Genomic DNA, 24,110 nt, shown 5'->3' with positions numbered 1-24,110 from the left:
TATCGGATAGCTTAAAATAGTTGTTTCTACACATGTGGACTTGTATAGATATCAAGAAGCTTCAAATCTTTGTCTACATTATTTATAGTTGTTTAAGCCTTTGTCTGCACTAAACACGTGAAATTTTAAAGTAGAGTATACATTTTGGAATATTTTGTTGTTATATGAATCTTTTTGTACTAATTAATCAATATTCCTTTTTAGTGTAACTTTACATTTAACTACCTCAAGGGATTTATTCTTAATCCATAGACAGAGACCACACCACCCACATATATGCTTATTAGTGAAGAAAGAAAGATTCTTTCATTCTGTTTTATCTTTGGAGAGTAACTTATTGAGATTCTTGGAAGACTTCATAAGCATTTTAACAATGACTGGAGAGGTTTTAGGTACCGTGAAATGTGTAAGGGAAAGAAAGAAATTAAAAAAAGTATGAGAAACCCAATCGTTGAGTCCATGAAGCTTCCATGCACAACATCATATGCTCCTGGAATTAGATACCCTGCTATTTGTTTAAGCTGGTTCTTTTTGAAAGTGAGTTTTTTTCAACATGAGTCTCTTGGCTGGGAATATATGGAAAAGGAAGAGCACTGAGCATAAAGAAGCATACCATTATAATAATAATAATAAAGCATGGAAGAAAAAAGAAAGACTTATAGTTGATTGTTGTGTATGAAGATCATGCCATAAATGCAGAAGTTGTTAGTTAACCAAATATAAATAGTTGCTGGTGAGAGGAAAACTAGTGTAGTTGTGAAGTATCTTATTATTATTTCTTGACTTGAAGATATAAAAGACTTGACATGAAGAGAGAGCTTGGGAGGTACAAAATGGGTTTGTGTTTTAGTGACAAGTTGAGGATGAACAGAGAATCTCCACCTCCAGATGTGGTGAGGGTGTTCGTAGAGTATACAGAGGGAGGGAACCACATGACGGCAGAGCAGCTGCGTCGGTTCTTGGTTGAGGTGCAGGGAGAGACCGAGGTGTTGGTTTCAGATGCAGAGAAGATCATAGAAAGAGTCACAAATGAAAGACATCATATCACTAAGTTCTTGAGGCATTCTTTGAACCTAGATGATTTCCTTAGTTTCTTGTTCTCAGATGATCTGAATCATCCAGTTGTTAGTAAGGTATCCTCTCTCTCTTTCCCTAATGTATTTGTTTTTCTTGTTAATTACATGGAGAGTTTCAATCATTGAGATTCTGATTGTTTCAGGTGCATCAAGACATGGCTTCTCCATTGTCTCACTATTTCATTTACACGAGCCATAACTCTTACCTGACTGGGAATCAAATCAACAGCGAATGCAGCGATGTACCTCTCATTAAGGCGTTGAAGAGAGGAGTTAGAGCTCTTGAGCTTGACCTGTGGCCAAACTCTACTAAAGATGGCATACTTGTTCGACATGGCTGGTATGTTGTTGTGTTATGGTATTTATTCTAGTTTGAAAGTTTGTTGGGAAAGAATAAGAGAGTATGTTTGATGCTTTATAGGGCATGGACACCTCCGGTTGAACTGATCAAATGCTTGAGATCTATTAAAGACTATGCCTTCTCTGCATCTGCATACCCTGTGATCTTAACTTTGGAAGATCATTTGACACCAGATCTTCAAGCCAAAGCAGCCGAGGTACTACTTTCTTGATCTGAATCACGGCCGTGTTATAGTTAAATAAATTCTTGAAAAATATTGAAGTTCTTCTTTTGGTTGATGAAGATGATGAAAGAGATATTCATGGATATGGTGTATTTTTCCGAGTCTGGCGATTTAAAAGACTTCCCTTCACCAGAAGATCTCAAGTACAAAGTTGTAATATCAACAAAGCTTCCTAAAGGGAGTTTGAAAAAGGAAAAGGATTCCGAGTCAGACGTATCAGGAAAGACATCATCAGAAGATGTTTCAGCAGATGATGAGAAGGTACTTGTGTAGTAAATACTTCTTTTTTATTAACCTGAGAGTATCTCGGGTGTATGAAAGGGCCTAGACTAATTTCCAATGAAAGGTGAAGTGTAGTAAGATGTTTTTGTAGCCATGTTGCTTAGCTCTCCGGAATCTGCCTACCACTACATCACCACTTTGTGGTTACTTGTAGTTAATATTTCAAAGTTTTAAGTTTCTCAATGTTTTGTGACAAAAAAAAAACAAAAGTTTCTCAATGTTGTCTTAGTTTCTCTCTTTGCTTGCATGCAATGGCTTTGTGTAGGTTGAAGAGACAAGCGAGGCCAAAAATGAAGAGGAAGGAACAAGCGAGGCCAAAGAGGAAAAGGATGGAGGATCAGATAAAGAATCCAGCAAAATGGATCTCCTCACATACAGTCGTATGATATTGATTCCTTCTGGAAACGCTAGAAATGGATTAAAGGAAGCACTTACGTTCGATAATGGTGGCATCAGACGTCTGAGTTTGAGAGAGCAGAATTTCAAGAAAGCCACTGAAATGTATGGAACCCAAGTCATAGAGTAAGTATCACAATCCCTTTGAGACATTGCTTCTCCTTTTTTTATTGCTCTACACGCTCACTACTTAGAATCATAATCTTAGATTCACACAGAAGAATCTGTTGAGGATATATCCAAAGGCAACTCGAGTAACCTCCTCTAACTACAAGCCATTCAGCGGTTGGATGTACGGAGCTCAAATGGTTGCTTTCAACATGCAGGTTTGCATTCTTTCTTTCAAGTCTTTTCAACATTTACCAAAACCTCATGCATCTTGTGCCTCTGATGTTCAGGGCTATGGAAGAGCTCTCTGGATGATGCATGGTATGTTCAGGTCAAATGGTGGATGTGGATACGTCAAAAAACCGGACTTTATGATGAACAAAGGTCCAGATGGAGAAGTGTTTGACCCTAAAGCAAAGTTACCCATCAAGACAACTCTGAGAGTGAAAGTATACATGGGAAAAGGATGGGACTCTGGTTTCCAGCGAGCATGTTTCAACACTTGGTCTTCTCCTAACTTCTACACAAGGGTAAGCAACTCATTACACAAGAATCACTTTCTTTTTTTGAATACCAGAAGATTCGGGCCGAAGCCTATAATCCTCCGGACCTGAAACCACAGTATGTAATATTAGTTTAGTTTCAGCAGTTACTCAAACTAGGGACCTTTCACACAATGGTCAGAGTCCTTTCCCGCGGTCATTTAAACTGGGGTCCTCTGACACTTTCATTTAGATGCTTATTACATTGTTGATTATCTACTCTGAGCAGGTGGGGATAACAGGGGTAAGAGGTGATAGAGTAATGAAGAAAACAAAGAAAGAAGAAAACACTTGGGAGCCATTTTGGGACGAGGAGTTTGAGTTTCAGCTTACGGTACCGGAGCTGGCGTTGCTCAGAGTTGAAGTTCACGACTACAACATGCCAGAGAAGGATGATTTCTCGGGGCAGACATGTTTGCCTGTTGCAGAGCTGAGACAGGGAACACGTTCTGTTCCTTTGTATGATCGTAAAGGCGAGAGACTTGTTGCCGTTACACTTCTCATGCGGTTTCAGTTTGCTTAAAAAAAATCAGAGTTTCTTTCTTCTTATTATCATCCTACAAAACGTAGCAGAGAGGCTTTTTCAATTTGTCACTAATAACTTATGGATAATATGCGTACATATAAAAGATATAACGAATCAAATAACTATGGTTGTTCTGAAACAATAGTAAGCTTTTGATATATGAATGAGCTTATATATGTTTGCTCACGATGTATGAATGTATCATGTTGCGTTTTGCATGTTTTTGACCGTTTAATAAAGATACGTATCAGTTTTTTTTTTTTTAAGTAACTAAGACGTTTTGGGTCTGTAGACTCTTGCATCTTTCTAAGTGAAGTTCATATCATAGTAACTTAGTTTTTTTTTTTTATGTTACAAAAAAAAAAGCAACTTAGTTTTTTTTTGAAAAATAGATTCTTCCTAACCGAACTTGAACATTGTGTCTTTGGGTTTACATGTTAGTTTCAATAAAAACTTCTTATGAGTTATCCCAATAATGTTGCTCCTCTAAGCACCCAAAATTTTATTTAAGTACATAACAGCTGATGCGAACACCATAAACTATAGTATAAAACAATGTTTTTATTGATAAAAAACAATGTTTTTATATTGAAACACTTTATAGTTGTTTTCTTTGTCAAAATTTATAGTTGTTATTATATTTATTAATGAAATAAGTACACAAAATATTGTCGGCTGAATAATATATATATATATATATAGTAAATTTTATATATTATAATCTTATCCTAGAAAAAATGTACCTACTCCTAAATCTTTAACAAAAATAAAATATTATTTTTTGATAATTTAAAAGGTTAACTATTATTAATTTCAAAAGAAAAGGAATATTTGTGCACAGCGTAGACCAAACTTTAAAACAAGAAAATATGATCAAAAGTATAGCTACTTAAATCAAAATCAAAATCGGAAATTCTATATCCATATTCGGATCTACGCATTCGAATTGAAGATTGAATTTTATTGGCTTCCTGACATTACTCTTTGACCCAAACCCAAAATTAAAAAAAAAAACTAAATCTAAACCAAACCCAAATTCATAAATAACCAAACGATTTTTATATTTCTGGAATCGAAAACCAAAATTCACTACCAAACAAGAACCAAAGCGAAAACCAAAAATTTACAATTCACACAAACCAAAATTTATAAAATATTATCAAATTTAAAATTTTAATTTAGAAATATAAATTATATATAAACAATCTCGCGCAACCGCGCAGATCAGAATCTAGTTTGGGTTTACATGTTAGTTTGATCTATGCTATTAAAACATAATCCTTATTAGAATTTTGCCTTTGATTTTCCAACTTATTTACAATGGCATGCCATTGCTTTCCTGATTTTTTTTATAAATAAATTCAGGCAGATTATATACAACCAATCAAATTAAATCGTTTTATAACCAACCAATCAAATTGCATCACCATTTAAACCAGAATCTATTTAAAAATGGCTATGTATCGTAACCAATTTGCCCATCAATCCAAGTCATTCGGCCGTTTGTTTGTAATATTTTCAAACCCAAATTTTGACACTTAAAGCCCAATTATTAACTGATGTCAAAAAAAACCCAATTATTAACTTACTATCTTTTCATTTTAGGTCAAAATATTCGATAGGCTTTTTGTTTAAGATATAACAAAAAAAAAATTCAATTAGAAACATATCTTGGTTGTTATTTAAATATAAATATTAAAAACAAAGAGGAGGACATATGAATGTTTTTTCACAAAATAATAGTTGGTTAAATTTAATTTTTAATGCTTTAAGCATTATAAAAAAGTTTAATTTTAAAAAAATATATATGAGGATAAATTTGTAACATTTAAAATCATTTTCAGCATCTATAAATATCTTTAAAACATAAACAATCAACAAAAATATAATTATAGTATAGTATTAACTAATAAAATATTAAAAACATATCTTATAACTAATAGATATTTGTCATTTTAACTAATAAAATATTAACTTTAAAGTTTAATCATGTGTAAAGTGTAAACTGATCCAAGAGAATTTACTAAAACTCAATGAAAACACTTTTTTTTGTCAACAAAAGTCAATGAATAACTTGATGATAGTATTCAAGAATTAAAATCCTCCGTCCGGTTGTTATGCTAACTAACTTAGCATCAATATTAAATTGTGAAAACGGTCAAACCTCCGGTTTAAGCGTCAACGACTCCTCCTCCTCCTCTGCTTTCAGTGTCTGTAACAGCGACAGATCCGGCGAGGTTCCAACAACTTCCTCCGAGAGCAGACGACTCTTCCTCTCATGCGCCGTTGAGAATTCCGACGATTTGATCCGATATCTCGTATCACATCTCGACTCTTCCTCATGTTCCATCGACGAGCAGAAGCAAGCATGCTCCTATCCGAGAACAACCCCGAGAATCGGATCAAAATCGCTAACGCCAGCGCCATCAAATCGCTTCATCCGATCCTCACCTCCAAGAGCACGGAGTAACCTCCGTCTTGAAACTCTCCCTCTGCGACGAGAACAAGGAGCTGATTGCTTCTTCTGGCGGGCGCGATTAAACCGCTCGTTAGAGCGTTGAAGTCGGGAACACCGACGGCTAAAGAGAACGCCGCGTGCGCTCCTCCTCCTGTTATCGCAGATCGAAGACAACAAAATCGCGACCGGCTTTTGTTATGAATTTGCTGATGTCGACGGCGGAATCGAAGCCGGCGGTGGTGGAGGAAGGAGGAGTTCCGGTGCTTGTGGAGATAGTGTAGGTTGAGACAGAAAGAGATGAGTGTGTCGATACTGTTGCAGCTTTGTGAGGAGAGCGTGGTGTATCGAACCATGGTGGCTCGTGAAGGAGCGATTCCTCCAGTGGTGGCTCTATCGCAAACGAGTAAGAGTCGAGCTAAGCTGAAGGCTGAGGCGTTGATTGAGCTTCTCAGGCAACCAAGACAACGACACTTAGATTCTAACATAAACTAGAGAGAATGTGTGACTGAATCTTTCGTATTGTGTTTGTGTATAAACACAGTTTGTGAATAATGTATGTACAGATACACTTCATCATCGGAACTCGGAAGTGATCAGTGTAAATTGACCCCTTCCAGTGGTTTGGGCTTTTACTAATGGGCCTTTACAGAGCACATCTCAAATGCCTCGCTAATTAATAATGGACGGGGATACCAGAAAAAACTTCGTCATTTACCCTTTATACTTTGCCTAGGTGAACTGAGTATATATAGGCCCGGATTGGGTATCCGGAGAATTTTAAGAGTATCCGGATCCTTATCCGGTGGACCATGATTTTACTATCGTTATCTGGATCCGTGGTTTTTGGATATCTGGGTGACGGATATCTTTCTAAAAATTATAATATCCAGCGGATATCCGGATCCGGATTTGGATCCTTAAAATAAATAAAAATAATATTAATATATATAAAATATTAACAATAATTTAAAAATAAAAATGTATATAATGTTTAATTTATTTCTATGTATACTATTACAAAATTTACATAAAATTTATATATAATATTATGAAAATGAAAATATAGTAACTAAAATTAATTTATATATATATATATATTATTATTATTTTTGAAATAATTATTAATAAAAATTACGGATCCGGATATCCAGACTAAAAAATCAAGATATCCGGATCTGACTTTGACGGATCTAATATTTTACTATCTAGCTCCGGATTCGGCCTCTCCAGAGATTTTTGGATCGAATCCGGATCGGACCTCGGATCGAATCCAGATCTTGGATAAAAGTTTCAGGCCTAAGTATACCCTTGTTATTTATATATAATAAATCATTATTTAAATAAATAAAAAATAAAAAATATTTTTTTATGTTTTCGAATTTTACTTTTTCAAATTCGAACTTTTTATAATTTTTTTTTATTTTTTTTGAAATATTTTTTTTTCAAAATTTATTTTTGAAAATCGAAAATTATGTTTAAAGCTATTTTATAAAATTGTTTTTATATTTTTTAAGTATTTATATATTTATTAGAATCCTAAATTTCACATTCTAAAAACCCTACTCCACCACTCAACTCTAAACCTATAGATTAGTTAGCCCTAAGGGTATAAGTAGTTTTTACCTTTTATTAAAAATGAAGGTAAAAATGATTATTGTAAACATGAAAGATGGTACTATAAACTTGGTATTCGTGACAATTTACCAAAACTATTTACATAAGTAATGGGTTCGCAGATGTGTCAGAAAAAGAATGTATGCGATTTTCACATCAATGTGAGTTTTTAGGAGATAATATATGAATGATTTAGAAACAATTGGAAGTAAACAAGACGACAACAACACAAAAAGGACAGAACTAACCTTTAAATTCATTCCACCTTTTAGAACCAATCAAAATAACACATAGATTATTAGTTAAAAAATATTAAATTAAATAAAAAATAGTTACAAAAAATAAAAACGCTAATTTTAACGACGCTAACGCTTCCAACTAAACTCTAAACCCTAAATCTTAATTTCTAAACCCTATACCCTAAATTCTAAATCCAAATCCAAACCCCTAAACCCAAACCCTATATCCTAAACCCTAAATCCAAAAACTAGACTATAAACCTAAACTCTATACCCTAAACCCAAGCCGTAGACCCTAAACCCAAACCGTAAATCTTAAACCCAAATTATATACCCTAAACCCACCTTAACCATAAGTCCAAACGGTAAATCCTTAATCCAAACCGTAAATCCTAAACCCAAAACCTATAACTAAACCCTAATCCTAGACCGAAAACCCAAACGGTAAACCCTAAACCCAAACCCCAAACGTAGATGCTATAGGGTTTGGGTTAAGGTTTACGGTTTGAGTTAAGGATCTAAGACTTGGGTTTAGGGTATAGGATTTCGGTTTATAGTCTATTTGTTGGGTTTAAGGTATATAATTTGGGTTTAGGGTCTATGATTAGGGTTTAGGGTATAGGGTTTGGGTTTAGGAATTTGAATTTGGGTTTAGAATTTATGGTATAAAGTTTAGAATTTAAGATTTAGGGTTTAGGATTTCGCTGGAAGCGTTAACATCGTTAAAATTAGCGTTTTTATTTTTTGTACCTATCTTTTATTTAATTTAATGTTTTTTAATTAATAATATATGTGTCACTTTGAATGGTCCTAAAGGATGGAGTGAATTTAAAATTTCACCTAAGTTCTGTCCACGCAAAAACATCAAAGATTCTTGGACATACAGTAATGGAGAATAATACCAAAATAAATGCAATACAAAAGAATTAGATCCCATATTGGTTAGACATGGTCCAAATTAATTTTCCCACTAAGACATGGTACTAATTGATTGCTTTAATATTGAGTGCATTCCTAAATAATCTTATGAGAAAGTTATATCCATGAAGTTTGATATAATTTTTTTTTTTTTTAAGCATGTGATATGTTTTTATGAAAACCATTTTGACTATCCAAAGAAAACATCCTCAACCACATGTAGAAAACACGAGTCTCCAAAACTTATCAATCCTTGTGAGCTGTGAACTAAATTCACATCTTCTTCAACAGTGTTGATAATAAATTCAAAAGCATGGACAATAAATATCTGTTTTTTGTTACGACGAATACAGTAATGTTGACAAATGACTATACATTACCTGTTTAATTTATGTGATGATAAATGATTCGCTATAAATGATAAACAAAATCTTATCTTTTCATGGTGACGACTGATGAGCGTACCAGTGATACCACCAGTTTCTCGGCCATTGGCTCCTACACTCTTGCCTTCTTTTTTTACATTTGGTCAACGTCTCTGCTCTGGCTTTAAAAACTAACTCAATTCACACGGCCGACACATTATCACTCCAATTCAGTTTTTAAAAGTTTAATATTAGTTTTTTTGGGTCTAAAATTTAATATATTTTTTGGGTCTATAGTATTATGACTATGATTAGTTATTTTTCTCAAATCACTATCTCCTAATGAAAATCATATACAGTGAACACATGTGTTTCACGAACACATAAAGCCTCACTGTTTCTTTTTCTCTTCCTTTAAGGAACATTATTACCATCTCTCTGTTTCTTTTCTATCTGTTTAACTTTCACAGGAGAGAAACAAAAACAAAATGAAGGAATCATTCAGAGTGTGTTTCTGTTGTGTAAGAAGCTTCAAAGTGAAAACAAGTGAGCCACCTCAAGAAATCAAGAAACTCTTCGATGATTACTCCGGAGACGGCAGGATGTCTGCAGATGAGATGCTCAGGTTCGTGATCGAAGTTCAAGGAGAAAAACACGCAGATACGAACTACGTGAAGGATATATTCCACAGGCTCAAACATCACGGCGTTTTTCACCCTCGTGGGATTCATCTTGAAGGGTTCTACCGTTATCTCCTCAGCGATTTCAACTCTCCTTTGCATCTTTCCGGCGAGGTGAAGTTTAATGACAAGATCGCTTTATTTTGTTTGAAAGAGATATTTTTTGTGTTTTAAAAATCCATGTAGACGGTGCTTAGGCGACAATTTTTTTTTTTTAAGGCGAAAAATTAGTTATTATAAATTTTGAAAAAAACGGTTACCTAAGCATTAATTAATAATTACCGTCTAACGATTTTTAAGGCGACAAATTAGTTATTTTTAGTTGTTTCTATGGGATTATTAGGGTTTTCAGGTTTCGCAAGATATGAGTCAGCCTTTATCGCATTACTTCTTGTACACGGGACATAACTCTTACTTGACCGGGAATCAACTCAACAGTAGAAGCAGCACCGAGCCTATTGTGAAAGCTCTTAGAAGTGGTGTTCGTGTCATCGAGCTTGATCTATGGCCTAACTCTTCGGGAACCGAAGCTGAAGTTCGTCATGGCGGGTTTGGATCTTGAATCACTCATTGATTTAGTCCTAAGTTTTATAAAACAGTTTCTTGATTAGTTATGCTGTTTGGTTTCAGGACGTTAACAAGTACTGAAGATCTCCAGAAATGTCTTAACGCGGTAAAGGAGAACGCGTTTGTGGTGTCTGAGTATCCTGTTGTGCTTACTTTAGAAGATCATCTGCCTCCAGATCTTCAGAAGAAAGTCGCTAAGGTAAGAACTTGATACATCTTGTTTAGAACAACACTGAGCTTTGAGTGATGATGAATATGTTTGTAGATGGTGAGCAAGACTTTTGGAGAAACATTGTTTCGATGTACCACCGATGAACATACAGAGTGTTTTCCTTCACCAGAAGCACTCAAGAACAAGATCTTGATCTCAACAAAGCCACCAAAAGAGTATCTTCAGACACAGGTCTCTCTAGGCTCAACAACAGATGAATCCGTAAAAGCTAAAGTAAGAGTAGCAAAAAAACTAAAGTAACCATTAGTACACTTCTTAAAGGGTCTCTGATGAGGGTTTTGTGTTGTGACAGAAAGTGAAAGAAGCAGAAGAACTGATTCTAGATGAAGATGAGGAGACTGTTGCCATCGAATACAGAGACCTGATCTCGATCCACGCTGGCAACCGCAAAGGAGGAATGAAGAACTGCTTGAATGGGGATCCTAACCGAGTCATACGGTTAAGCATGAGCGAGCAGTGGCTAGAAACTCTGGCTAAGACCCGTGGACCAGACTTAGTAAAGTTCACGCAGAGGAATATTCTGAGGATATTCCCCAAGACTACACGTATTGACTCATCAAACTATGATCCTCTCGTTGGATGGATTCATGGTGCTCAAATGGTTGCCTTCAATATGCAAGTAAAATATTCAGACACTTCCCCTCTTCACCATAAACAAAGATTTAATAGGAAGTGCTTTTTTTTTTGAAACTGATACCAACTATACTTGGGTTTTGTATAAATGAAGAGTCATGGGAGGTTCTTGTGGATGATGCAAGGAATGTTTAAAGCCAATGGTGGATGTGGTTATGTGAAAAAGCCTGATGTTTTGCTCTCCAATGGTCCTGGAGGTGAAACTTTTGACCCTTCCAGTAAAAATCTTCAGATCAAGACAGTTCTCAAGGTTTCATCTTTGTCTTTGATTCTGATGTGTTCTTTTCATCCATTTCTTGAGGCGCAAGACATCATCATAGCTTTTTTGTTTTGGTAAAATGACATCATCATAGCTTTGTGTCTATGAATATTAAATTAGATAAAGATCTACAACGGAGAAGGATGGAATATGGATTTTTCTCAAGATCATTTTGATCGATACTCTCCTCCCGATTTCTACGCAAGGGCAAGTCTTCACTCATATTTGACCTAAAGAAGATTTTGTAGAACCCTAGTTAGGTTTCTTGTGCGACAAGTCACTTGACTTACCTGTTGTTGTTTTCATTACAGGTCGGAATCGCAGGAATACCTTTAGACACAACAAGTCACAAAACAGAAACGGATACAGACGAGTGGTTTCCGGTTTGGGATAAAGAGTTCGAGTTCCCATTGCGTGTTCCCGAGTTAGCGCTTCTGTACATCATAGTGAAAGACTATGATAGTAACACTCAAAACGATTTCGCCGGCCAGATATGTCTTCCGTTGTCGGAGATCAGACCCGGGATTCGTGCCGTACGGCTCCACGATCGTGCCGGAGAGGTGTACAAGCACGCAAGACTGCTCGTGCGGTTTGTCTTGGAGCCTCGTTAGTCGTTTCGCTGTACGTATGTCAATTGAATAAAGTGTCGGTAAGTTTAAGCCACGTGCTAATAAAAAAATATAGGAAATAACTGATTAAGATCAGCAATACTATATATATAGTTTGTGAATTGTGAATTTAGCGTCAACAATGTGTTCAAATCTCAAACGGTTGATAATAATATTTAATTTGTTTAAGATGTTGATCATGTGGTAACCACTAATACCAATTGCTTTCATTATGGCAACCCACACTAAAGCAACATTTCATGATGCCATTATGGCAAATTCATACTAAAGCAACTTTGCTTTATTATTATGGTAAGTTGCACTAAAGGCTTAAATCAAAATGCCTTTATAAAGAACATTAATTCTCTCAAATAGTTTTTTTTTTTGTCACAAAAATAGTTTTCAAAAAATAAAATGATTAAAATAGTCTTTTTTATTTTGAAAATTTTAATATTTATTTTTTATTTTTAAAAATTTGAACTCATCTCCAAAACTCAATCCCTTTCATTTTCTTCCTTCGGATCTATTTTTTTTAAATAAACTAAAAAGGTTTATCTAAATGAATTTCTCTAAAAAGTTATATATAAATTACAGATATTCCATGCAAGGCAGGCACAGATGTTTAAATCCAATAAGACCGAACCAATCCCAAAATAAGCATAGAAAGAGAATGGTATCAAATGTCAATATCTATGAAAGTCAAAAAACCGAATCAAAGTAAACCGTATCCCACACCTATAGTTGTCTAGTTGGTCATGCACCACATGATGATATAAGATGAGACAAGACTGGTATCTACAGTTTCTTCAGCTATTAGATACTGAATTAATTAATTTGCCAACATGATCAGAGAAAGAGTGGAGATTTAGGGCTGAATCTATGAAGGCCGACCTTGGTCCCAAGAGACTGAACATCAGCCTGAACTTGAGCTTCAAACTCAGAGTACGTGAATGGCTTATAGTTTGATGACTTTACCACACAATCTCTCTGCGGGAACACAAAATAACACACCGAGTGTCTTTCTCTCGTCCTATCCTTCTTCTTCACTCTATGCTTCACACTCTTGTACTCATCGTCGCTTATAGCCTGAATATATAATAAATACATCGATCAAACGATTATATATTGATCAAACTCATAAATATATACGTTAATTTCCCTGCATCATATCTCCTAGATTGATGATGAGAGTATCTATAACGCCCCGACCGTCCACAGCTAATGGGTCATCCACGCCCGTTCTCTTGGCCCGTGGGCCTCTTCCCATCCGACGGTCGGTCCGTTAATTTCTGAAGGCTCGAAATCATTGTTTACTGACCCTGCAATCACCACCCGACCTTTTCCCATGCTTTGGCCTCACTCGCACGCTATCGCGAATCACTTCCCGATAGGTCACCCATCCTTCCACTACTCCAACTCAAGCACGCTTAACTCTGGAGTTCTTTCAGGATGTGCTCCGGAAAAGGTAAGTCAACTTTGGTGACATAGGTAGCCAAATCAATTCTCTTAAGTCTTTCCATATATCACAACCCGGGATGTTACAATTCACCCTCTCTCAAAGAACGCAACATCCTCGTTGCGCCCACGACAGGTCTCAAGACGCCTCTCGGGTCGGAACCGAGATGGCTAACCTGGCTCTGATACCACTTATAACGCCCCGACCGTCCACGACTAATGGGCCACCCACGCCCGTTCTCTCGGCCCGTGGGCCCCATCCCATCCGACGGTCGGTCCGTTAATTTCTGAAGGCTCGAAATCATTGTTTACTGACCCTGCAATCACCACCCGACCTTTTCCCATGCTTTGGCCTCACTCGCACGCTATCGCGAATCACTTCCCGATAGGTCACCCATCCTTCCACTACTCCAACTCAAGCACGCTTAACTCTGGAGTTCTTTCAGGATGTGCTCCGGAAAAGGTAAGTCAACTTTGGTGACATAGGTAGCCAAATCAATTCTCTTAAGTCTTTCCATATATCACAACCCGGGATGTTACAGTATCAGCAACAGGTTTTACACGCAACCATTCTTCACCTTTCATGATCTCAAGCCCTCCGGTTTCATCTTCTTTTAATATTGAGATAACCGAACTATCCGTGTGGACTTCCATTCCCAGAGCTTCTCTTTCTGCCTCTACAGAGGAGCTCTGAGGATACCGGTAAACTCGTATGAGCCCTGTTGACTCCGATAAGAGTTCTGATCTCTGGTCACCGGATAATTCTAGGTTTAGTGCTTGTGCTATAGCTTCAAACAAGGATACAGCAATTCTAGTTATGTGCCTTCCATATTCCTCTATCAACACTCTGCACACTCACAAAGAAGATGGTGGATCCGCAGTAAATTTTAGACAAGAAATCAAGTCTCAAAACTTTGTGTACAATTATATATTGAGATAAAAACTTATGTAAGGTAACACTGGTTAGGGTTTTAAAAATTTACTAGTCTAATTTTCTTGCTTCTATCTAAGTTTGAAATATATGGAGCAAACACCCAAACTGCCGTATAAGCTAAAAGCTCTCTACTAATTTAAAGCAGTTATTAGCACAATGGTTGAGATAAAAGTTAATTTATATATGCATGGATATACAACAGCTTTGAAAATTCAATTGTCAACTTTTTTGTTTAATATCTAAGTTTGAAATATATGGAGCAAAAATCCAAACTGTATAATTATATATTAAAAGCTTTATATTACTAAGACCATTTCCAATAGTCTCTCATTTTGAGGAAAAACATGAAAATATAAGGGAAATCACTTTCCAATAGTACATTAGTTTGAAGAAGAAAATGAGTTTATGAATAGTATTCCTTCAAATTCGAGGGAACATCATTCACAAACTCATTTTAATGTTAGACTATTTTATTTATAAATTATTTTTTGTTTGCGACAACAAATGGATAATAAAAAGAGAAATTTCTTATGATAGTTTTTTTAAGCTTTTGTCACAAAAATAGCCATCAAAGAAGAAAATGACCAAAATAAGTTTTATTAAAGGTAAAAATGTATTTTTATCCTAGGATTAACTAATCTAGACTTAGGGTTTAGAGTTAAGAGGTGGGGTTTTGGGATAGAGTTTCAAATTTAAAATAAAAATTTTAAATTAAAAATTTCAAAATAAAAATGGACTATTTTGGTCATTTTATTTTTTTAGGGTTATTTTTGTGATAAAAACTTAAAAAGTGTTATTTGAGAAAATTGTCCTATAAAAATCTATACTACGATTGTAGCCAATTGAGAACCCAAACTAGAGTCAAAGTGTCAACATAGTACACATGTTAAAGGGACTTTCGAGCACATCGTAAAAATTTGTACGCCATTGTGTTTTATTATTATGAGAATATGATGGAGAAAAAATGAGGAAAAAATGTCTTACATTTTTATATTTTCTCCAAAAGGGATGCGAAAGTTGATCATTTCGCAGACACCATCTTCGCTAGTTAAAAAGAGTTGCTGCAAACATCACTTCTGTTAACTATAAAATGTTCATGAATTCCATTGTCCGGTCAAGGCTTCACACTCAGCATGTAAAAGTGGTCGGTTTTGTTTGATAGTCAGACCCCATAATCTTACTAGATGACTTACCAGTAAAAGAAACCATCCTTGACCCAAAAATTGATCATGTTTCTTCCATGATCAATTCGATGTAGCACTAACTTATCGTGTTATCGTGAGGAGCCTGCTCCGTAATTTATTTTATTTATAAATTGATCTTTTAATTTTTATATAGTTTTGTTTTGAATCTAAGAAATTAAATATTTGTGTTTTATGTTTTAAAAAGACTATTAATATTATTATAACATACAATTATAAGTGTATATAAATAATTTATTCTTTTAGAACTAAAATTATGTATATAATAAAGATATAGTTGAAATAAAATTATTTTGGGTAAAAATTATGAAATAACAAGCATTACAAAAATTAATAATAAGTGTTAATAATAGAATATATAAAAATACATGTATATATATATATATATATATTTTTTTTTTTTTTATAATCGTGGGGATTCCAAAAACTTTCTAGATCCAAATATTAATCCCACGAAGTCTTACATCCAAATATGTAATTAATCTATCAACATGGTATGGCAAAGTGGCCAAAACAAATTGAATCCAAAGTTGAAGCTTCTGCTGGAACTCATTTACCACTACATCAAGACAATTTGGTTAATCTCTAATATATTAAAAGAGAAATATTACAACATTCGAGGTAACCATGTGTCATCACCACAATGAACCTTAGAATCATTATAAAAATAGGTTGCTACATCTAAATATATAATAAGTTTTTTATTAAACTAACAAATAATTAATTATTAATGTTATTCATTCTTTTCTTAAATAAAAATTACAGAATTATCTAATATGGAGAAAGTATATATATGACAATTATTGATTTTGAATAACAAAGATTTGATAAAACTTAGTATAGTTTCAATCATTTTTAATTTTCACTTATTAAAATAAATTAAACAACCACATTAAACATATAATAAAATTTTAGATTTTTTCGAATATGTTATATTTAAAATTTTTAAATATGACTATAAATTACTAAAACTATTAAAAATCTCACACTGAAATTGTGTGATCTATAGTTTAAAATTTTTGTTATGACAAAATACAAATGCTTACAAAATCATAAAAATAGAAATCTCATTTAATAAATATTAATATTAAAATATATTTATAAATATAAATATATATATATATATATATTGTTTAAATTAAAATATGTACCATATATATAAATATAAATATTATAATTTTAAATTTTTCTTTTCAAATTTTATTTTTTGATAAAAAAATTGAACAAATATTGACAACTAAATATTTAAATTTAAACTTTGCATGATTTTTTTAAAAATTGTAAATTACTAAAACTGTTAAATATTCTACAATAAAATTTTTGTTATCAGTGATTAAAAGTAAAAATATAATTTAATAAATATCAATATTAAAATATTACACCATATCTATGTTAATATTAATTAAATTTAATTATATATCATATAAAATAGAAAAGTGATTGTTTGGATTAATATGTTTGCATCAATTTAATTATATATGTAATAGTTACTGAATTTTAAATTATTCAATATATATATATATATATATAATTTTGATAATATGTAAGAAATATATAATATGTAAAAATAATTTATATATATTGTTCATTCTGTGCAAGTCGTAGATAAACTTAGTAATAGAATATATCTAAAACATCAATTTTTAGGGAAGAGAGGAGGAGAGGAGAACCACTGGACTAAAATACAAATGCATTTTGAATCTATTATTTCAAAAGAAAAAATAATGTTAACTGTTGGAGATAGATTGACCGATGGCAAACTAATGTTTCGGAATCAACTAAAAAGAAAAAAATTCTGAATAAAGGTTTCTCTCTCCTTTTCCTCTGTTCCCTCTCATGTATCTTTTACAGAGGGGAAGATGATGAGTAGAAACCTCAGGCCGGTGGTTTTCCGGCGACAGACTACTCATGGTTGGGTCTTTCTTCCGGCGTCGCATTTTTCTCTTGGTGGTCGGCCGGCTTTGATTCTGACGGTACATCAAACCCTCTGATGTTACCGTTGGCTCTTGGTTCCACGTCTCACTTTTCTTCACGGTGATGACGGTGGCTTTTCCGGGTCTATCCTGATTTCTGTTTGATCTTAGCTTCTTCAAACTTTTTCTGTTTCCATCGGTTCGTTGTTGGATTAGATCGACAACGTTGTTCCTTGATTGAAACTTCAAATTAAGAAGCGAGATTTTTTGGCTTTAGTTTTCTCGTGGGTCTGTTGAATTTCGTTGGAGAATCAAGTCGTCGTGATTTGATTTTTATATTTGGATGTGTGGAGATCTCACGCTGTAAACTAAGGTGTTGTTGATAATGGCGTCTTCATCTCTTGATGTCGTCGACGGCAAGGCACTTTGAACGGGGTCCTGTTTCCGGTGGACCAGCTGATTAGAACTTTGTCGGCGATGTCTTTGTCACTGAAGTGCGGTGGTAACTCGCATGATGGGCACGTGTCCCTGTCACGCTAAAAGCAACGCGTGGAGTTCGAGTTGTTATTGACTTTGTTTGGAATCTTTTTGGTTGTCTGTTTTTTGGGCCGTTGTTGGGCCTCGTTTATGGGCTTTGTCTTTCCAATGTACTTTTTGGCTTTTGGCCTATGTTTAATATGATCAACAAAGTTACAAAAAAAAAAACAGATTGACCGATGGCATTAACTAGCAGTCTAGCGTGTTGGGGCTCTCTCTCCTCTCTTAGTGAGAGATTTGTTCTCTCGAAATCTACAGCCTTCTTATCAAAAAAATAAAATCTTTCAGAAGGTTTGGCATTTGTTTGGAGGAGGAGAGAGTCCGATGTTTTTTTGGCTTTCCGGTTTCGGTGTTCCCGACCGGCCCCTGCTTCCGGCGTCGCATCTGATCCTCCGATGGTCGTCCGGCCTTAGTCTCTGGGAAGCGGTGGCTTTCATAGCACATGCTTCGTCGGCTTTGTCTCCGGGATTCGGCGGCGAAGTAGCGTCGTTTCGCTGGCTATGTTTGATCGTCGATTCAAGTCCTTCACTTCTTCATCGTCGATTCAAGTCCTTCACTTCTTCATCGACTCTCGATTTCATCCTCTGATGGTCGAAGTTCTTTGAATTGATTGAAGACGGTGGTTTTTTCTGAAAAGACGATCCGGTTGCGTTTGCCTTCTATGAAGACTTCTTTGTTTGGATGGTCTTCACCGATCTATCTCTGCTGATGGCGGAGCTCCGACGTAACCCTTCCGGAGGTGGTGATGGTTTCCGGTTTGACGCGTGTCTTCGAATCGTGTGTCGATCGGACACGTGGTGGTCACAGACGATTGCCTTCCTCTACGGTTTTTTCTATTGGGCTGTTGGCCCATTGAGGTTTTGTAAATGTGGCCCGTTGTTTAGGCTTTTGTATGTTTTTATGTTGGGCTTAGTTTTTTCGTTGGGCTTTGTCCTTTAATAAAACTTCGAGAGGAAAAAAAAAAAAAACTAGCAGTCTAGCACGAAGCACGAAGGACGAAGGTTAAAGAGGCGTTACGACAACATTAAACCACGTGGAAAGCTACGTGCATGTACAACGTCACCGTTTTTCACAACCAGTAGAATTGGACAACGAAGTGCCGTACGTTTTCTTACAAAACTCGAAGTTTGGTCAAACGATGAGGCTATGAAAACCGCTATTATTTACCATTCTCAAATGCTGCCAAAGTTTTGGAAACCATTATTTGAATTTAGTGGAACAGTGTAATGAATATAGTGGCTAAAAACTATTTTCAGAAAAACGTCTCCTAATACCGACAGCCGGATTTAAAATGATTTTCCTCTGAAAAAGCTAGTATTCAAATGAAAAGTAAGCATCTCGTCAATCAAAACTCCATGCACAGGCCACGAAATGACACGTTACGTTCAGGCCGGCTTAACGTTATTATTTATTATGAACTATAGAAAAAAAAAATATTGATGGGGTCAAAAACGGTCACGACGAAGTTAACATCCAAATCTCCGTAAAAATCAGCATGAACATTTTTTACGAAAGTTATTCTTCGTAAAAAGAATCTTCACAAAAAGCCTTGCGGTAAAATCTTGTTCTAATCTCAATCGAACCGCTAAATACTGACTGTCTGGAGGTAACAGACACGTATCCAAATCGGCCACGGACGAGCTCAAGTATGGCCACCGGACCACGCAAAGCCAAGCTCGGTCGCTACATAACGACCAAACTTTCCCAAAACGTCGATACGACACGAATCCATGCATTCTCGTCTACTCTTTAATGCTATCTCCTGTCGGCCAAAGCTAAATCATTCTTTGTTTCTCATCACTCAAAGTCATCAGTCAAACTTTATGATAAAAACCGCGGGAAGTTTGTTTTTATCGATGAAACCGTAATAAACGTTTCGAGTCAAAGACGGCCCAAAGAGACCTAAAACGCAACTCGAAGCCCACTTACGATTTCTTAACCGAAAACCCATAAGCCTTATGACGGTTTATGCTTGGTTCGTAAGACAATATAAATGTCAAGTTTTCGCGGATAAATGCGAAGTTTCCGAAGATAATCACGAAGATCGGGAAAATTAGAATATGGAGTCCATTTTTGAGCTATGACGGCTTAAGGGTAGAAGGGGAAAGGCGCAAACCAACCTTGGAGCAAGTATATAAGGAGTCCTAGGTGAGAGGCAAAGGGGGATTCGAGACACAAAAAATTTAGCACTTAGAGCAATTTAGGCAATTTTTCGTTTTTGTTATTCGAGCTGCGACTCAATTAGGTTTAGTAGCTTTAGGGTTTTAGAACTAGGAATTTCACCGACAGCTCTCGTATCCCAGGCTCTGACCTTGTTGTAACGCTCAAACGAGAATTCGGAATAAGATCTACATTACTCTTTTTCGATTTCTTATCTTTTCTCGTCTTTATTTTGTGTTCTGATTTCTTGGCGTGTGGTATTAGCAGATATCCAGGACTTCTGAGAAATTAGGATTCTACTACTTTTCTTATTTAAACGGAAATCGATAGTGCGAATTTCGGTCCCACATTTATCTTCTAAAACTTTTATTTAGATAATGTTTAAAATATTTTCAAAATTTAATCAGTAATATTTTATAAATTTTTTGATGAAAATAAAACTATACACATATCAAATATTTTTGAGCTTTTTTTAATTTTATTTATTATATTTATAATTTTTTATATAAAAATATAGATTTACAAAAAATTAGAGTTTTAACTATTAATATACGGAAAGACACATGCCTTGGGTCCGAAGCGATCGCACTGCTTCTCCCCTCCCCTCTAAAATAATTAAAGTTCAATATTTACATGAATTTAAAATATATGCAACAAAATTTAATGTATTAAAAAGGGAAATTGCACCCTATAGCTACACAAAAAAACCTAAATTAGCTAACTAACCAAAATCTATTTCTCTCTCTTCCATCATCTTCCTATCTCTCTCTACTCTCACTCTATAAATCTAATTTTAGTTTTTTTTAGCTATTTTACAAATTATCCCTTAAAAAAATTATATAGGTTACAAAAAATTCTTTAAGAATTCAAATCTATTGACTACAAGAAGATACATCTGAATTTTTAACAAACATTTTTTCATATTTAATTACTTTTGGGCTATTTAATCTTATAAATTTTTTAATAATATATTAATACTTATATGGTAACAATATATCTAATAAAAATTTGTTCAAAAGAATCATAATTATATGTTATAGAAAATTTTCAAAAAATAAAAGTCAAATTAGATTTTCAAACTGAAAAAAACATGCGCTTTCAAGTATATTTTACTTCATATTAATTTTAGATCTTGAATATTTTACTATGTTTTAGAATCTTAGATTTTTTTTTTTACGCAAACCCAATCTATACTATTATTTGCGAAGTAAATTTTTACAACGAAGCTTTCACGTTAAAAGTTAGCACGGTTAATATCGTTTATACCCTTAATGAATAAATTAAATAAATTAGATAAAATAAAAAAACTAATTTAGTGTTTATTTGATTAGATAAGTTCTTACAATTAATAAAAATAAAAATTATCCATAATTTTAAAATATATTTAAAATAAAAAGATAATTCTTATATATATTGTGTAGTTATCATTTTTTTTGGAACAATATTGTGTTGTTATGCAAAAATATATATTTCAATAAAATGGTTAAATGTTTAAAAACAGAAAATACATAACTAAATATTAAGTAAAATTATTAATTCTATATAATTGAAAGAGAATATCTAAGATTTATATATTATTTATTAATAATGAATATAGTGTACAAAGAAATTTTAAAATTTTCTAATAGATAAGAATTTTTAATGAAAACATAAATAATAATTTAAAATTTCGCAAATTTTTACAACGAAACTCTCACGTTAAAAGTTAGCACGGTTAATATCGTTTGTACCCTTAATGAATAAATTAAATAAATTAGACAAAATAAAAAACGAATTTAGTGTTTATTTGATTAGATTTGTAATTAATAAAAATAAAAATTATCCATAATTTAAAAATATATTTAAAATAAAAAGATAATTCTTATATATATTGTGTTGTTATCCTTTTTTTTTTGAACAATATTGTGTTGTTATGCAAAAATATATATTTTAATAAAATGGTTAAATGTTTTAAAACAGAAAATACATAACTAAATATTAAGTAAAATTATTAATTCTATATAATTGAAAGAGAATATCTAAGATTTATATATTATTTATTAATAATGAATATAGTGTACAAAAGAATTTTAAAAATTTCTAATAGATAAGAATTTTCAATGAAAACATAAATAATAATTTAAAATTGTAATTTTTTAGTTAGTAATACAGATATTAATAAGTAATTATAAAATCTTTATGTCCGCACATGCGGGCGAAACACCTAGTTGTAATATATATGTTGATCCAGGAATGTTAAAAATTGTTTGGGCCAAGATACAACACAATATACCAAATAATAAAATCTAGCATGTCCAATTTGTATATGTATTAATTTTATTGTTTATGTATAGAATTTGATTTTCTTTATATGATAAAATATTCACTAATGTATATGCCTATTTTATTTTTAATTAATTTTATTTTTAGAATTTAATCATTTATTTGTTATATTGAAAAATGTATTTTAATAATAATTAACAGTATTTTTATATATTTACCAACCATCTTTATATATTTTTACATACACATACATATGCACGTTAAAATGAACACCTATATAGTTAAATATTCACCGCAAGTAAGGATTCTAATTCAAGTTGGAATATTCTTTCTTTTTAATGTTTTCTTTCACCATTGACCAAATTGTAATGAAAATATTTGTCTTATAATTTTTTTTCCTTTAACTATTATCTACATTTGATTTTTGTGTACGTTTAGAATTTATAATATGAAAAAATTGGTTGATATCATAATTGTCTAAAATTTATATAACATGAAACCAAACAAATAATAATAGGTTTTGGTTTATCACTAAAAACCAAGAACTTTGAGCATTTTAACCGAATAAACGAAAATAAATATAGATTTAGAATGGTAATTTATATAATAATAGGATATTAAACCCCGAAAAAACTGAACCGATATCCAAATTAAACATAATTAATTTCCTAAATTAATAATAACTACTACCTTGTATATAAATTATTGAGCACTACTAAGTGTTGATTGATTAATTCGGAAATTTATTAATTAATCAGTATCACTAACAACGGAAAAGACAAAACATAACGACGACGTCAGATGTTACCTGAAAGGCTCTAGTTTTGAATGTTGAGCACCATCGTCGCAAGTAGAAACTGGAAGCTTCGAGAGAGAAGAGAGAGGGACGTTGAAACCTTCGACCATGTTCACGTTTGAAGCTTGAGTTCCTCTCTTGAATGCATCTCCCGAACGGTTTAGAGCAGGTGTTCCCCAATATGATAACGGAGAGTTAACGGCGGCGAACAACTCCTGTTTTTCCTCAAACGATAGACTCAGCAACGATTCCGAGAGCTCCTGAAGCTGTGACGTCAACTCCAACGGTACTCCGTGATTCTCCAGACGGAAAATCCCCGACTCCTTGCATGCCTCGGTTAGTATCTGCTTGTCCAAACGCTCCAAATCGAGAACGAGGATATGAATATCCTTGTCCTGATCAAGAGCCGGTTCGATCTCCGTCTGGTCTCCGTTGTTGATCGCACGCCGGAAAGCCGGTGGATATGACGCACTGATGCTCATCTCTCCGCCTAGGTCTGGGCGTTCGGGTACCCGTTGGCATTCGGATCGGGTTTTTCGGGTTTTCGGATTTTCGGGTTTACGCTTCTAGGTCCCATACTAAAATTTTATTAGTACGGGTCGGGTTCGGATAATAACACTTCGGGTTCGGTTCAAAATTGTATTGCATCATAAAACCCATAAAGTAATCATATATCGTACGGATTCGGGTTATATCGGTTCGGTTCGGATATAACCAAAGTAAAAAACAAATTTTTTGAAGTAAAACATAAAGAAAAACATCTA

The 24,110-nt window shown here is 33.8% G+C and overlaps 4 protein-coding genes across 5 annotated transcripts in view; 3 read left to right on the top strand and 1 right to left on the bottom strand.

Moving 5' to 3' along the window:
• Positions 1-806: 806 nt before the first annotated feature.
• Positions 807-3,744, top strand: LOC106315740 (phosphoinositide phospholipase C 5). Its single transcript, XM_013753552.1, has 8 exons — positions 807-1,133; positions 1,220-1,416; positions 1,498-1,633; positions 1,721-1,921; positions 2,208-2,464; positions 2,547-2,664; positions 2,737-2,976; positions 3,218-3,744. The coding sequence occupies exons 1-8, from the start codon at positions 807-809 to the stop codon at positions 3,509-3,511; spliced, it is 1,770 nt and encodes a 589-aa protein (XP_013609006.1). The 3' UTR covers positions 3,512-3,744.
• Positions 3,745-5,631: 1,887 nt separating this feature from the next.
• LOC106315045 (U-box domain-containing protein 4) lies at positions 5,632-6,463 on the top strand. The gene is given in 5 exon segments (XM_013752820.1): positions 5,632-5,881; positions 5,884-5,943; positions 5,946-6,043; positions 6,045-6,116; positions 6,118-6,463. Coding segments are annotated over 5 exon segments (621 nt in total). The 3' UTR covers positions 6,259-6,463.
• A 2,820-nt stretch (positions 6,464-9,283) lies between these two features.
• On the top strand, positions 9,284-12,210 carry LOC106312862 (phosphoinositide phospholipase C 1). Of its 2 annotated transcripts, none has more exons than XM_013750540.1 (8): positions 9,284-9,902; positions 10,132-10,337; positions 10,419-10,554; positions 10,621-10,800; positions 10,880-11,206; positions 11,315-11,470; positions 11,600-11,686; positions 11,791-12,210. In XM_013750540.1, the coding sequence occupies exons 1-8, from the start codon at positions 9,597-9,599 to the stop codon at positions 12,088-12,090; spliced, it is 1,698 nt and encodes a 565-aa protein (XP_013605994.1). In that variant the 5' UTR covers positions 9,284-9,596; the 3' UTR covers positions 12,091-12,210. The 2 variants fall into 2 exon arrangements, with proteins under 2 accessions (XP_013605994.1, XP_013605995.1); XM_013750541.1 differs by having other exon boundaries at positions 9,290-9,902; positions 10,141-10,337.
• Positions 12,211-12,933: 723 nt separating this feature from the next.
• LOC106317151 (gibberellin 2-beta-dioxygenase 8) overlaps positions 12,934-24,110 on the bottom strand; it is a 13,502-nt gene continuing 2,325 nt past the window's right edge. The window contains 5 exon segments of the mRNA XM_013755008.1: positions 12,934-13,173; positions 13,223-13,281; positions 13,901-13,907; positions 14,095-14,389; positions 23,359-23,836. Coding sequence (XP_013610462.1) covers positions 12,934-13,173; positions 13,223-13,281; positions 13,901-13,907; positions 14,095-14,389; positions 23,359-23,828 — 1,071 coding nt within the window. The 5' untranslated portion in view covers positions 23,829-23,836.

The sequence above is a fragment of the Brassica oleracea genome, chromosome C9, assembly GCF_000695525.1.
Source record: "Brassica oleracea var. oleracea cultivar TO1000 chromosome C9, BOL, whole genome shotgun sequence".
Taxonomy (NCBI): domain Eukaryota; kingdom Viridiplantae; phylum Streptophyta; class Magnoliopsida; order Brassicales; family Brassicaceae; genus Brassica; species Brassica oleracea.
This window is presented reverse-complemented; position numbering and strand designations above follow the sequence as displayed.

Excerpts from the sequence above, each read along its gene's own strand:
- LOC106315740 (XM_013753552.1), top strand. The coding sequence starts at position 807 with ATGAAGAGAGAGCTTGGGAGGTACAAAATGGGTTTGTGTTTTAGTGAC. Across the intron at positions 1,134-1,219 it reads ATCATCCAGTTGTTAGTAAG|GTGCATCAAGACATGGCTTC; the intron begins GTATCCTCTCTC and ends TGATTGTTTCAG. Across the intron at positions 2,665-2,736 it reads TGGTTGCTTTCAACATGCAG|GGCTATGGAAGAGCTCTCTG; the intron begins GTTTGCATTCTT and ends TCTGATGTTCAG.
- LOC106312862 (XM_013750540.1), top strand. The coding sequence starts at position 9,597 with ATGAAGGAATCATTCAGAGTGTGTTTCTGTTGTGTAAGAAGCTTCAAA. Across the intron at positions 10,801-10,879 it reads ATGAATCCGTAAAAGCTAAA|AAAGTGAAAGAAGCAGAAGA; the intron begins GTAAGAGTAGCA and ends GTGTTGTGACAG. Across the intron at positions 11,687-11,790 it reads CTCCCGATTTCTACGCAAGG|GTCGGAATCGCAGGAATACC; the intron begins GCAAGTCTTCAC and ends TTTTCATTACAG.